Source organism: Uloborus diversus, chromosome 3 (genome assembly GCF_026930045.1).
Source record: "Uloborus diversus isolate 005 chromosome 3, Udiv.v.3.1, whole genome shotgun sequence".
Lineage (NCBI taxonomy): Eukaryota > Metazoa > Arthropoda > Arachnida > Araneae > Uloboridae > Uloborus > Uloborus diversus.
This window is the reverse complement of record NC_072733.1, coordinates 2,968,855-2,984,448: the sequence shown is the minus strand read 5'-3', so window position 1 is coordinate 2,984,448 and position 15,594 is coordinate 2,968,855. Positions and strand designations below refer to the sequence as shown.

Below are 15,594 nucleotides of genomic sequence, written 5' to 3'. Positions count from 1 at the left end.
ACTAAAGGTTCAAAACCTGATAATATAAATTCAAAAATAATTCTAGTTGAATGTGCATTGTTAGTGGATGTTATTTTAAATATTTTTAATGCTTCTTATAACTCAGGGACAATGGCAGAAGACTGGAAGCTGGCTAATATAATGCTGCTCACGTCAAGAAAGGGTCTAAAGGTAACGCAGGTAATTATAGATCTGTAGGTCTGACTTTAGTGGTTTGATCAAAATCAAGATGAATGTCTTTGAGATTAATAGTCTGTTGAATAGTTTGCAGTATGGTTTCAGGAAAGGTAAATCGTTTGCAACTAATTTATTGCAATTCTATGACAAGGAAACCTTGGCTTTAGATAATAAAAAGTATGCATATGATAGTTATAGATTGTTAAAAAGCTTTTGATAAGGTACTGCACATTGCTCTTCTCAGCAAACTAGCTGATGTAGGAAAAGGTGAAAAAAATGGAAGGGTTTTCAGCAACAAAGAATTAAAACTCCATTTTTTTTTGGTTGTTTGGTGCAACAAGAGTTATTTCCAGTTGATAGTTCTCAAGTTATTTGCTAGAATGAGTTAGCTGCTTCATTCGTTTGAGGCAACATGGAGTCAACTCATTGCTGTTGCAAACCCTTCAATTTTATGTGTTATGAATTGGCTAACTGGAAGGAAAGAAAGAGTGGTTGTGAGAGGAAGTCCTTCTAAATAGAGCGATGTTTTAAGTGGAGTTTCACAGGGATCAGATTTAGGGCTTTTTTTGTTTATTATTTTATGAATGATATTCATGAAAATATCTCTGGAAATACGAATTGTTTGCAGATGACATCAAAGTTAAGGGGAAGGGAAAAAATGAAAAACAAGTAAAACAGCTGCAAGAGAAATTTGATTATATTACTAAGAGAGCAGATAACTACCAATGGTAGTTAATGTCGAAATTGTCAAGTGCTATACTTAGGTCATGAAAATAAGCATACAAGTTATTTTTCTGGTCAGTCAGTAGTCAGGTAGAAAATTTTCTTGATTTAGGTGTCTTAATAAATCAGGATTTCAAATTGCAAGTTACAAAAAGCTTGGATTTATCAATAGATCTATTTCAAACAAATTAGAAGTTTTTTCTACTTTTATATTAAAATTTGATAAGATTTCATTTGGAGTATGCTGTTCAATTTTGGTCTCCTTATCTCAGGAAAGATATTTGTAAGCTGGAAATGCTTCAAAAAAGGGCTACTAGACTAGTAAGGAGATTTTCAATTGACTGGAACCAGCCCATAAAAATAAAGAAGTTTCAAAAAATCCCTAAACATTCTAGATCTTTCTCAAATTCTGTCACAATACTAAATAATGAAACAGCAAACAAACTTCGATGTAGGTCATACAAGAAAACATTTAGAACTGCAAACAGTAAAATTTGTCATAAGCTAAACTCATCAATTTGATATTAGTAGATTTCATTATGACATTAAAGCAATGATTATATTAAAAAGCATTAAACAAAATGCATTTTTTTTGGAGTTCCATAACCATTCATGTTTCAACAATATTTTTTGCAAAGATTACATTACCTGCAATTCTGATGTGTTGCAAACGAGGCATTAATTCACAGTCAAAACAACACATTGTATCTCCCGTCAAAAATCTTCCTTCTTTTTTTTCTAAATGAGCATCGATATTTTTCAATTGATTTAATAATGCTCGTTTTGATTGTTCATCTCTTCTGGTAAGCATTAGTTTAAATTTCTGAAAAAAAAAAAGCCTTTAATTACTTTGATTATGTGCAATTTGAAAAAATACATAATATTACAGAGGAAAACCTTACGAGCTTAATATCAATATAAGATATACAAGGGAAAGGGAATAAAAGAAAAAAATTATTCTAGAAAATATATTTCAATCATTCAATGCAAAGAAGGCTCGTACGGAGGGAGGGGGGCTGCCCCCACACTTTTCAAAGTTAAAAATTTATAATCGATTGAAAAATGATTTTTTACAAGGTGGATTGGTTTTCTCCACCAAAATAACAACTAAAAATTCTAAATGAGTGAACATCCCTCATCTTATTTCATAAAAATAGAACTTTTAATTGGAAGGGAAAAGTTTGGGATGGCCATTTTTCCCCGATTTTTGAGGCCATATTCCGTTTTTTGGCGGTCATAGAATCAAATGTTAAAAGCCTTCAATTCAAACTAATTCTATCAAAAACTTAGGTGAAAAACCTATAATGCAAATTCTACAAACATAAGCATGCATAAGGCTCAGAGTAAATGACAATCAGGTAATCGTAATCGACGATATAGATTACATTTTTGTACGGTCGTAATCTAAAAACTGAAAATACCTATAATTGAAGTCATAATCAAAATCGTTAAAATTTCATGCAATCATAAGTGTAATTTATAATCTTAATTTCATCCTGTAACCAAAATTACAAATAAAAAGAAATATTTATGTAGTCAAAATTGAAGAGGAAAGACAAAAGATGTTTGGACATTCACTTAAGAGTTCAGAATTAAGTCTTCATTTTCACCTTGAGCCTGAATAATTCCTGTAAAGATTGCTGCTGAGACAACATAGGAGTTTTGAAAGACAACAGATTTCGTTCAAGCTGTTGGACAAAATAAGTACCCCTAAAATTTATGATGATTGGAACCTGGAATTGTATGCTGGGAAATAGGTTGTCTCCTTCTCTGCTTGAACGTTGTATTTGATTTCCATTATAATGATGAAAGGTCAAATGAAACTATGCATTGCAATAATAGGGTGTAAGGACTTAAACCCAAGCATTTGTCAGAGAAATAAAATGTAAAGTTTTCATTAAGATGAAAAAAAAAATACAAAAACTGAAGTACATAAAATGGTTTAGTGAAGTTTGTGCAGTAAGAAAATGTTCAAGAATTGCATACTTTGAGTTGAAGATAATTTGTTTTTATTATAATGTGTTGGCTCGAAAAATGCAATTGCATTTGGTGAGTAATTACCTCTTCTGTATTTATCAACTCTTTGTACATTTTAAAGTTTTAGTTAGTGAATTATAATAATAGCAACATTATGCATTTAAAAAGAAATGGTTAAAAAATTATTACTTTCTATTTCATTCTTCTCTTTTTCCCTTATCTACATTGAAACATTTCAAAAAACTTTATATTTTTGAACAGCATATAGGATTTTTGGAATGAAAAAACTATGTGCTTAGCTCTTATCTTGTAAGCATCTATGGGCATTTTCAAGGATCACACTAGATCAGGGGTCTCCAACCCACTGCCTGCTGGCCAAATCCAGCCTGCGAGAAGATTTTTCATGGCCAACAGAAAGCTTACAAACTGACAAAAAAGTTTATGTGATAATGTTCCTTTTTAGGCATTTTAACCTTTAAGAACACAAACGGTGTACTAAGTACATCACTCAGCGAGAAAGCAGCTAGGAATTTCAGAAATCATTTGACAAGCACCTGACCATTATTTACCCTTTTTCCAAGGTCCTTTAAGTGAGATACTTGTGCTTAAAGTTGAAAGCTGCCTTTGTATCGTTCTTTTTGATCATTTTTCATAGAAATCACACATGAATGTTCCAATCTTATATGCAAAAAGTATATACAGTAGAATACCTTTATAATGCCGACCTATATAACGCAATTATCTATAAACTGCACAACTTTTCAGAAGTAAACAATAGGTTTTTAAGCAGGGGTGTTTGTGAGTTCAACAAAAATACCTGAAAGTTTCAAAGCGAGAATGGGGGGGGGGGGGTAATCTTTGGCCCCTATTACTTAAGTGCACCTTTGCCAAAGTATTATATAGTTCTGAGTCAAAATATTGTGTGTAAATTTGATTAAGTTTTTAATGGGTTACAAAATTACTTTTGGGGTGGTGTTATACAAATTATCATGACATTTGTCCATCTTAAGGGATAGGTGTCCATCTTAAGGCTCTTGCAGGTATATTTGATGAGTATTATATAATTTTAAAAAATTGCGGAGGTAGGGAGATAAAAGCATAACCAAAAAAAAAACATAATTCCGGTATTTTCGGACATAAAAATACCGGAAATACGCCCGAAAATACCGGAAATTTGATAAAATACCAAAACACAATCAACCCTGTTTTAAGTTAAAAAAATCCCTTTGTTTTGTCTTGCTAACATAAAAATTGTTAGGAAAATTAAATTTTGAAATAGTTTTTCATCTTTCTAACTTAGTTCAAAAGTTTTTAAATGAAAATTAATATTCACAGTAAAGAAAAAATAAGAGATGGCTCTTAAAAATGCAGCTGTTATGCAAACTATGAAGCTGGCAGAAGTGCAGGATAATTTACTTTCTTTTAATTGTAAAGCATATTTATTTGTGAAAGATTAGTTGTATAATTAGTGTTTTAATACTCATTGCAGATAGAACTAATTCTGAAGTGCTAATATACATATATTCTGAATATTAGTTTCAAAATTTGTGAAATGACCTATATAACGCCAAAACCTGTACAACGCAAAAGCTCTGGTCCCAAGGTGTGCGTTATAATGGTCTTCTACTGTAATAACAAAATACAATTGTAAGAGCTGCAATAATTGTTCAACAAATGCCAACCAGTTGTCTCATGACTAAAATATCATTTATATGTATATATTTTAAATTTTTTTAAAACTTTATGTTTGTAAAATTCGTAAATTAAACGTTATCATTTTTTACTATATTGTGATCATATTCATTTTAATTGTGTTCGTCTGTTTATTCAATTACATCTTCGCTCCTTCTATAAGATAACTAAACATTGTATTAAATACGAAAGTCTTTAAAAATTTATAGTTAAGCTTTAAAAAAAATGCTGGCGTACGGAGTATGCCACCCGCGTTCATATGTTACTTTAAACCGTCCATGTTCTTAAAGGTTAAAAGAAAACTAAGCTAAAAAAATCTCAAAAACAATTCCTGAGCCTGGGGGTAGCCTAAGGAGGCCAACGGAGGGGAGTCTAACTTTCACTTTCATCCCTAAAGTCACCAATGATAGCTTTAAGTAGCTTTTTTGGGACTTCAGTTTTTAAAAAAAAAATTGAAGGAGAGTCGCTTATCCGCCCTTCCCCTTATTTGACCAAAAAGCCATCAGCTATGCTTTTGTGATTTTAATTTCAAACTATTTCTGGAGTGATCCACCATCCTTTTTCCAAAATACTCATCATACATAGCTTAAATTTGCATTTTTGAAACTTCAAATCCAAAAAAAAAAAAAAAATCTGGAACAGCACCTGAATTCTGACCATTCTTCTAATAGCAACAAAGATGTTCTGAAATGTATTATTAGGACTTCATTCTCAAAAAGTTTTCCAAGAGAGCACCTGAACCTTCCTCATTTTCTAAACATCACAAATCACCTAAGATAGCCTAAAATTACATTTTCAAAACTAACTTGTAAAGGCATTTAAAATCACCAAAGATAGCCTGAATTGCTGTCATATTTTGAAAAATAATTTGGGGAGAGAATCGAAACCATTTTTCATATTGCCTAAAATGCAAGGAGTCCTATCAAGCCTGTCCCCGAACCATTTTGAACACCACCAAGGATAGACTAAAACTGTTTTTAAGACTTCAATTTGAAAAATGTTCCGGGAGATATCACTCAATCCCCTCACCTCTGTCCTTTTTCTGATTCAAAGACAGCCTAAAACTTTTAAAGACTTATAACTTTTGGTATATGAACATTCAAGCAACGTAAAATAACCAACATACAGGCAGCAAGAAAGAACATGCAAGCTTTGTAAAATAAACAACATGCAATCGGCGTGCGGTCTCTGTCAGTGAATCTTACTTTAAATATTGAGGTTCAATGCGTTGCTGTTAAGAAAAAAAAAACTACAGATAAACCGTAGCAGCGTATAATCTGCACCTCCTAAAGTGCCTTTTTTAACAGATAATCTGTGGATTATACGCAGGAAAATACGGTAATACACATAAAGATTTGAAGAGAGCTGACCCCCTATTGAAAATGTTGAATTTCAGTTCCTGAAATACAAAATATAATTATATACACCTTGCTTAACTTATTAAAATTTAAATGTCTTTCTGTCACCTGAAACAAATAAACTTACAAATTCAAACAAGGATTTTTTCTACTATCACATTTTTACTAAATAAATAACTTCAATACATACACTATACAGATTTTCAATGACTGTTGCAGTGTCTTTGTCTTGAACAAAAAGATTATGCCCACCAGGAACATTTTTCATGATATAGCGCTCAATCTTTTCATTTTCTAAAACATTCTGACCTCTGTCTATCAAAATTGGAGGTGGAGTTGAATCAAAATTTGAACGAAAGTCAGGAGGGGGTTTCAACATATCCACTGTTGTGACCTACAATATTGAAATCAAATCGAATATTTAAAATCACAGATGTAGTTAATATATATATATATATATTTTTTTTTAACATATTTTAAATCATAGGATATTTACAAACAGAAAACCATTGAATTACAAACAGCAGTTTTATAACCAACAGAACTCATGCTAGGATGCAGGATTGTGAGATTCCCGCGGTTTATAATAAAAAATATTTATGAGCAAAATTCCTGCAGTGCATGTATATCAGATCACTCTAGTATTCAGTCCAGTAACAGAAAAAGTGCAATGCCGTGACAACCATAGCAAATTCTTTAAAAAAATTAAATTTCACTAGTTACACTAAAGAATAACACAACAATTAGTTCACACTCTATGGAGTAAAAAGTACTATAAATCAAATAAAACATTAAATAACTTGAATTGATGAAAAAGTCAAGTTATTAAATATTTTTAATTTAACTTGATTATTAAAAAGAAAACTATTTGAATTAAAAAATAAACAGATTAAAAACATCTTACCTCCACCCATTGAATTTTTAAAATTGAAACAGAATAATTTTAAATAAAAAAATTTTTTTAAATAAGAATACTAGGGGGGGGGGGGGTAACACACAAAGTGGAATTGCAAGTTTTTTAAAAATATGAAGCTAAAATGCATTTTTAAGACTGGACCCCCTCTCTGTTCCACCCCAAATCATGGAGTGAATTCTATACTCAGGATTACGTTCATATTGTGACTACTTAGACCTAATAGTCACTTCCTCTTGTACCAAAAACTAAAACCCATTAACTTTCTCAGTGTTTGAGATACGTTTGAAATAATTCAGGGGCCATCAATTTCATACACCCCCTTACTTTTTGGACCTCTTAAAGCACATGTGAGTGTAGAGCGAGTTATAAAAAAGTTTTTGTCTTTTGTGCATTGTCCTACTTAAAATTTCGTATTTACACAAATGCAGTTTCTGAAAATTGTATGACTATCATGGATACAAAGAGAATATTACAATCTCTCTATTTTTTTTGCAAGATGCATGAGATTGCAACCTCAAGCACTGATGCAGAAATATTAAAGCTTTAAGAGAGAGAGCATATTTGCACACATGATATTTTAAATAAAAATTTCCCCATGGCAAAAACATAAAGGAAAAAAATAATTGCAATTAAAAATATTACTGTTGAATATTTTGATATTTTTTCAACACAAAATTTTAAACATTCTAAAGGCTAAATAGCAAATTGTACACATATCTTCTTTCCCTAACATCTTTCATTTCATAATTAAAAAGATTTTAGTAGAAAAACTTTTTGTAGACTCAACGTATTACACTTAGAAATAATTTCTCATGACACACTTCCTTAGTTCATTATAAACTTATTTCCATTGTATATTCGCATGTTGTTCATTTCCACATTTATTTTAATACTGGAAAGTCTAAAAAGAAATGTTACATCAAGTTTAGAAGAAAAAAAAGTATTTAAAATTAAGTTCAAATTATTTTAATCTTTAAGATTGATCAAAATAATTTTAGATCAAACAATATTAGTTAGAGATCTAATTTGTTGCAAGACTCAAATGTCAATCTTAAGCTTGAAAAAAATAATAAAAAAAAATTCACATTTTATTTATAAGATAATAAAAATTGGGAAATTATTATGAATAGTAAACAAATTGGGCGAAATAAACTGAAGCTAGAGAGTGGGCAATTCAGCTAAAGAGGAAGAGTCTGCCACCAACATTAGGAGAGGTGGCAACTGGCTCCTTGGCTAAATTTAGCGAAATGAGAAGGTTATCAGTTAAGCATTATACACTGATGAGCAAAACATTATGACCACCCAGTCAATAATGTATTTTACCATCTTGGCCTGCAAAACAGCTGTCACTCGCGTTGGCATGGATGTCACAAACTGTTGGTAGACATCTGGAGATCGATTGTAACCAGGGTTGGCATGTTTTTGCCGGAGGCGGAAAAAACCATGGTTTTTACCGCCCGGCAAAAGTAGGTTTTTGCCAAAGTGGCAAAAATAAATTTTGTGTTAACAACTTACGGACAGTTTTTTTTTCCTTTTATATAAAAGTAAAAGCATGAAAAGATTTTGATAAAAGGCTTTGCCATTTTCTGTAGAGTGAGCTAGTATCACTAAAAAGTAGAGTGAATATAGAATGCACATATTGATCAGCTTTTTTTCCTTCTTTTTAATTTCTTCTCTTGGCTATCCATTTTCCCAGTAAGTGATAAAAAATGCATTATTTCTTTAGTGAGGAAAAGTTAATATTTTTCTATATTCAAGTAAATATTCTGTTATTAATTAAATAATTTAAAAATCTTAGTGGGATAAAAAAAGTGATTAATTAAATATATGTGTATATATATATATATATATATATATAATTAGAATTCAATTTTTTTATTAATTTACTAAGCTTAAGTAAACATTCTTTGTTTTAGCATTGAAGGTATTGGCTCATTCTGAAAAAATTGTTTTAACAAACATTTAAAATCTTAAGTTTTACAATCCCAACATTTGTTTATTTATTTTTCACCTTATAAATTAGAAGTAACATGGAGAGACATAACTAAAATATTAAAGTGCATTATTTATATTATATTGTCACTATTTCTTGATTAACACTATAATGCTACTTGATTTGCAATTAGGTTTTTGCCGTTTTTTCCATGGTTTTTTCCACTGGCCCGGCAAAAATACCTTTTTGCCGGCAAAAAACCCAACCCTGGATTGTACCAAATTTTAATGCAGTGTTATTATATTATGAAAGGATTCCGGGATGTTGTGCCGTGGTCTGAGTGTATATTCTCCAAGCGTTTCGGCTGCATCTGCGGCAGCCATCCTCAGTGGTTCCGAGTTCGTAACTTCCAGGGAAGAGACTTCTTGGCAACTGATGCAAGTGTCGAAGTGCTGTCAACATTTATAGGGCATGGGTCCTCTTGGTTCTGGATTGGGATTGGCTGGTGAACGTCTGTCTTCATCGCTTCCTGATTGGAGCTTAGGCTCTCCTTTTCCTGCTCGGGGATTGGCTGCCGGGGATTCAGCTGAAGGTCCGTCCTTGTTTCTGATTGGTTGGAGGTTCTTGTTGTTTTGATCCTTTTCAGTATGGGATGCCAGAGCTTGTTTATCTTTATTCCTTCTTCTTTTTTGTTGAAATTATTTGGATGTTTGAATATCTCGATGGCTTCTCTGTTCAATCTCGCATAATAATGGCAAGTCCTTGAAAGTATTTTTGTCTCTTTGAATTTGATGTCATGGTTCCCCTCACTAAAAGTGTGTTCTGCGACTGCCGACTTCTGAGTGTGGCCTAGTCGGCAATTTCTTTGATGTTCTTTGATTCTAGTGTTGACGCTTCTCTTAGTAGTTCCAATATAGGTAGATCCGCAGGAACAGGGAATCTTGTAAACACCTGCGGCGGACAAGGGATCTCTTGCATCTTTCACAGATCGTAATAAGTCGCTGGTTCGGTGGGTGGGTTTGAAAACAGTCTTGATATTGTGGCGTCGCAGAAGTCTTTCGATTCTATCAGTGACGTCCTCAACGTAGGGGAGGTAGGCTGTGGACTTGATCGGATCTTCTTTAAGTGGCTGTTTTTTATTTTGGGGTGGAAGGCTCTTTTGATCTCTTGCTTTGAAAAACCGTTGGCTTGGAAAACATTTGTGACGTGGGAAATTTCATGCTCGATAGCACTCGGTTCGCAGATTCTGTTGGCTCTCGCGAATAAAGTTTTCATTACACCTCTCTTCTGTCGAGGATGGTGATTAGAGTCCTTGTGTAGATAGCGATCAGTATGTGTAGGTTTGCGATAAACACGATGGCCTAGGGATCCGTCATCTCTGCGACTGACCAAGACATCCAGGAAAGGCAACTTCCCGTCGTTTTCGGTTTCCATCGTAAATTGGATATTCTCATGTTGGCTGTTTATGTGAGTCAAGAATCGGTAAAGTTCGTCTTTTCCATGGCTCCATATCACGAAAGTGTCGTCGACGTATCTGAGCCAGCAAGTCGGTTGTTTTTCCGCAGTGCTGAGAGCAACTTCTTCAAATTTCTCCATGTAGAAGTTGGCAATTACAGGGCTCAATGGACTCCACATGGCTACACCGTCTATCTGCTCATAGATGTCATTGCTCCACTGGAAATATGTGGTCGTTAAGACATGCTGGAATAAATCAGCAATATCTGGTGAAAATATCTCCCGTACGTTCTCCATGGCTTCCTTGATTGGAACTCTCGTAAAGAGAGAAACGACGTCGAAGCTTACCAAGATATCTGTTGACTGGAGACTGTAGGTTTTGAGCTTCTCTATGAAGTGGGACGAATCTCTAACAAAAGATTCCGTTGCCCCGACATGGGGTTTCAGCAAACTGGCAAGATGTTTAGAGAGGAGGTGAGTAGGAGAGTTTATGGCACTGACAATAGGTCTCAACGGCAACTCTTCTTTGTGGATTTTTGGCAATCCATATAATCTGGGGATGAGCGCTTCAGATGATGAAATTGTCTCCTTTGTTTTCTCAGGTAGTGTTGATTTCATAATTAGTGAGTTGGTGTTCTTCAGGATCCTGGATGTAGGGTCACGACGGAGTTTTACGCAGATCGTAGGGTCCAACAGATCCCTAATCTTTCTTCGGTAGTCTTCGGTGTTGAGAACAGTCGTAGCGTTGCCTTTGTCTGCCGGCAGACAAAGTCAACGCTACGACTGTGCCATGGAGAACGTACGGGAAATATTTTCACCAGATATCGCTGATTTATTCCAGCATGTCTTAACGACCACGTATTTCCAGTGGAACAATGACATCTATGAGCAGATAGACGGTGTAGCCATGGGGAGTCCATTGAGCCCTGTAATTGCCAACTTCTACATGGAGAAATTTGAAGAAGTTGCTCTCAGCACTGCAGAAAAACAACCGACTTGCTGGCTCAGATACGTCGACGACACTTTCATGATATGGAGGAATGGAAAAGACGAACTTCACAGATTCTTGACTCACATAAACAGCCAACATGAGAATATCCAATTTACGATGAAAACCGAAAACGACGGGAAGTTGCCTTTCCTGGATGTCTTGGTCAGTCGCAGAGATGACGGATCCCTAGGCCATCGTGTTTATCGCAAACCTACACATACTGATCGCTATCTACACAAGGACTCTAATCACCATCCTCGACAGAAGAGAGGTGTAATGAAAACTTTATTCGTGAGAGCCAACAGAATCTGCGAACCGAGTGCTATTGAGCATGAAATTTCCCACCTCACAAATGTTTTCCAAGCCAACGGTTTTTCAAAGCAAGAGATCAAAAGAGCCTTCCACCCCAAAATAAAAAAACCGCCACTTAAAGAAGATCCGATCAAGTCCACAGCCTACCTCCCCTACGTTGAGGACTAGGGTGGGCCGAAATAAGCCGAAAAAAATTTTTTTTCGAAATCAATTTTTGGATAGTGCGCAAAAGTTGCGTGATGAGCTAGTTAGCACTCACAAAAAATTTCTTGGATATTAAAAAATATCTAGCCGGCGCTATTCGACACTAAAAAACCGAAAAAAATGAGAAAAATGCATTATTGTCGAATTTTTTTTAAAAAAACTAAATTCCAAATATTTTGATGGAATGCGCCGAAAATGTTATATAATGAGCCAGTTCGAGCCCATAAAATGTTTCATTAATTTTAATGAGCATTTAACCGCTCCTTTCGGACATCAAAAAATATGAGAAAAATGAAAAAATATTGAATTTTTTTAAAAACCATTGTGAAAATTATTTTTCAAAATTAAATCATAGACTAATTAATTAAATAGCACTATTAATCATAGTAATTATTATCACGCAATAATATCATACATTTCCTAGAATTACATATAAAGATAGTAAAATTTTGAAAAAGAAATATCCAAATTTGATTTATAATACCTCATGCATAATGAATATTATTTTTTGGAATAATATTGTCTCTTGTTATCAAATGATGGAAGCTCTTTCCTAGCTTGAAGTTTGGCAGGAATGTATCCATCTTGTGCAGTTTCACCACGAACTTATATTGCAGCTTCGTTTATTAGTTTCACACAACGTTTCACAGCTTCCGTGTGACAGGGAAATTTCTCGAAACAGCTGTAGGCTGTTCTTTGTACATTTCTTTCAATTGTTGGTCTTTTAGATGCATTGTAAGAGGTGGCTCTGCTGCAACACAGTTTGCCCAATGGACTAAATCAGCATAATCAATGACTTCAAAATTGAGTTTAGGACGCTTAAAAAATCGTAACCATCCGAGCTCTTCGTCTTCTTATTTCTAGAGTTCAGAATGCACCTAACAGCTAATTCCCGAATGCATTTTCTTGAGTCAAACAACATTGTCAACAGTAGCTGTTCAGGGTGAGCGAAATATGCATTATTTGTTACCTTATCCACTTTTCCAATAGCCATTTTTCTTACTGTCCTTTGATCAATTAGAAATTGTTTTTCTCTATCAGGGACTTTTGCTTTTTTTCTGCAATTACACGAATATAAATCTGCGCATTTGCAGGCACAAATGTCAAACAAAGTCGTTTCCTCTGCTTTAAATTTGCCTAGCTTTGATTGTAAAAGTTGCGTCTTTATATTTTTAGCATTTTTTGTTGCGCTATTATATTTAGAATAATAAGATAAAATCATGGCAATCACTTTTCTTATCGAAACAAGGGGAAGGGAAGCACGCCCCCAAATATCAATAACTTTTTTTGCAACTACAGCGGCCACACTTGCTGGAGATGGTTGCTTACTTCCTTCTCCCTTTATTTGCATCTTAGTGATTTGATAACATCTGATAATGTTCTCATATGTTGGAAGAAATAAAGCATCGGGAGGAGACAAATCTCTTCCAGGTCCAAATAGAAGACTACTTGTGCTTGCTCGCAATACTTTCTTTTTCGCGCGTTTCTACATAACAGTCGTGTTGTATACCAAAACAAAGATAATAATGCAATGACATTTGAAATGTCAGGCTCCCGTTTAAAAGACTTCCGAGGATTCACATTTTTTTAATATTCAAGGGCTCTATTTGTCAAACATATATAAAATAGTTATAACATAATCTTAGCAATAATAGAAGCAGTTGAGCGCCGTTTATTATCCAGGAGAAACAATTGGAACCGAAGATTAAAAAATTAGCATCTTATGTAACTATTTTTTATTTAAGTGTATGCATTTTTTAAAATTGGCGAACAAATGTCGCATAAAATTGATTGAATTTTCACTGTTTTTTCTAAGTGACGTATTGCGTAACATTTCAGCATTTACTTATTTTGAAACTACTTTAAAAAAAATTTTTTTTTTTTTTTTTTTTTTTTTTTTCATTTTTCCCATGTGTCAGTCTTAAAGGAGCGTAGCTAAATATTCTACGAAATGTATAAAAGTCTTTGAGGATTTCAACTAATTCACTGACAGATACTTCTAATGTTTGCTGAAACTAGCTTCAAGTTTTTATTTTTAACCCCCCTCCCCCCCCCCCCTTTTTTTTTTTTGAAAAAAGTGCATTTTTGCCCTTTTTTTCAGTTTTTCAAGGTCAAATAGCGCCGGCTAAATATTAAACAAATTTAGCGAAATTTTTTATGGGTAATAACGGGCCCATATAACAACTTTTCCGCACTATCCAAAACCAGATTTCCAAAAAAAGTTTTTTCGGCCCACCCTATTGAGGACGTCACTGATAGAATTGAAAGGCTTCTGCGACGCCACAATATCAAGACTGTTTTCAAACCCACCCACCGAACCAGCGACTTATTACGATCTGTGAAAGATGCAAGAGATCCCTTGTCCGCCGCAGGTGTTTACAAGATTCCCTGTTCCTGCGGATCTACCTATATTGGAACTACTAAGAGAAGCGTCAACACTAGAATCAAAGAACATCAAATTCAAAGAGACAAAAATACTTTCAAGGACTTGCCATTATTATGCGAGATTGAACAGAGAAGCCATCGAGATATTCAAACATCCAAATAATTTCAACAAAAAAGAAGAAGGAATAAAGATAAACAAGCTCTGGCATCCCATACTGAAAAGGATCAAAACAACAAGAACCTCCAGCCAATCAGAAACAAGGACGGACCTTCAGCTGAATCCTCGGCAGCCAATCCCCGAGCAGGAAAAGGAGAGCCTAAGCTCCAATCAGGAAGCGATGAAGACAGACGTTCACCAGCCAATCCCAGTCCAGAACCAAGAGGACCCATGCCCTATAAATGTTGACAGCACTTCGACACTTGCATCAGTTGCCAAGAAGTCTCTTCCCTGGAAGTTACGAACTCGGAACCACTGAGGATGGCTGCCGCAGATGCAGCCGAAACGTTTGGAGAATATACACTCAGACCACGGCACAACAGCCCGGAATCCTTTCATAATATTGACACCGGCCGTGAAAGCCTTCACTCTTACTTTAATGCAGTGGTCAAGCAAAGTTGAGAGATCTTGACATAGTGGTGTTTCAGCTCTGAGCTCCCTTTCCATGAAATCCCAAATGTGCTCTGTGGTATAATTAGAGATGTAAAATTTCCGGAAACTGTTTTAAGTGGTGGAAAAAAAAAGTTTTTTTTTCGGGAAAAATTGGAAAAAATCGATTTTTTTATGTATAAAAATAAAGTTCTTTGATGGTCAGGGATTGTCATAGGGGTTTTCGCCTAGGTATGAGAAAAGGGGGGAGGGTGCGAATACAGGGCTGGATTTAGGGGAGGGCAGGCGGAGCTACTGCCCCGGGGCCTCCATAACAAAGGGGCCTCCAAAATAAAATTTTTACAAATTATCCTAACTTTCACAGGTCGAAAATATCGGATATATACATATATATCAAAATATTCGGATATATATCAAGGTATCGGATATTTTCGAAAATATGAGGATCTTTTCTAACCCTGATTAGGGGCCTCCACTCCTTCGTTTGCCCCAGGGCCTACACACTTCTAAATTCGGCCCTGTGCGAATGCACCCCACGAGGGGTTTTCGTTTTACAAATCCAATTTTTGAATTTTTTTCCAAACATGACGCAGCGGTCCTTTGATGCTCAGATTTTTCTCATAGAAATGGGGTGTATGGGGACCACTTTGGGGGGTTTCGCCAGAAAATCCAGAATGATTACAAAAAAATCCAATGATGGCTAAATTTAAATTGAGTCATAAAATTGTGCTTTCTAAGTTGTTAAACATGTGTCACTATTCAAAACTTTTATTTTTGAGGTAGACTGTGCAATGTCAGGTAATACAGCTAGTGACATATAAATCAAAAGTAGTTCTGTGGGCTTAATGGATATATGGTGGGATA

General features: G+C 34.6%; 1 protein-coding gene across 1 annotated transcript in view; it reads right to left on the bottom strand.

Moving 5' to 3' along the window:
- LOC129218021 (chloride intracellular channel exc-4-like) overlaps positions 1–15,594 on the bottom strand; it is a 68,208-nt gene that overhangs the window by 6,770 nt on the left and 45,844 nt on the right. The window contains exons 3-4 of the mRNA XM_054852199.1: positions 6,118–6,321; positions 1,549–1,723 (exon numbers count right to left, since the gene is read on the bottom strand). Coding sequence (XP_054708174.1) covers positions 1,549–1,723; positions 6,118–6,321 — 379 coding nt within the window. The remainder of the gene's footprint in view (positions 1–1,548; positions 1,724–6,117; positions 6,322–15,594) is intronic.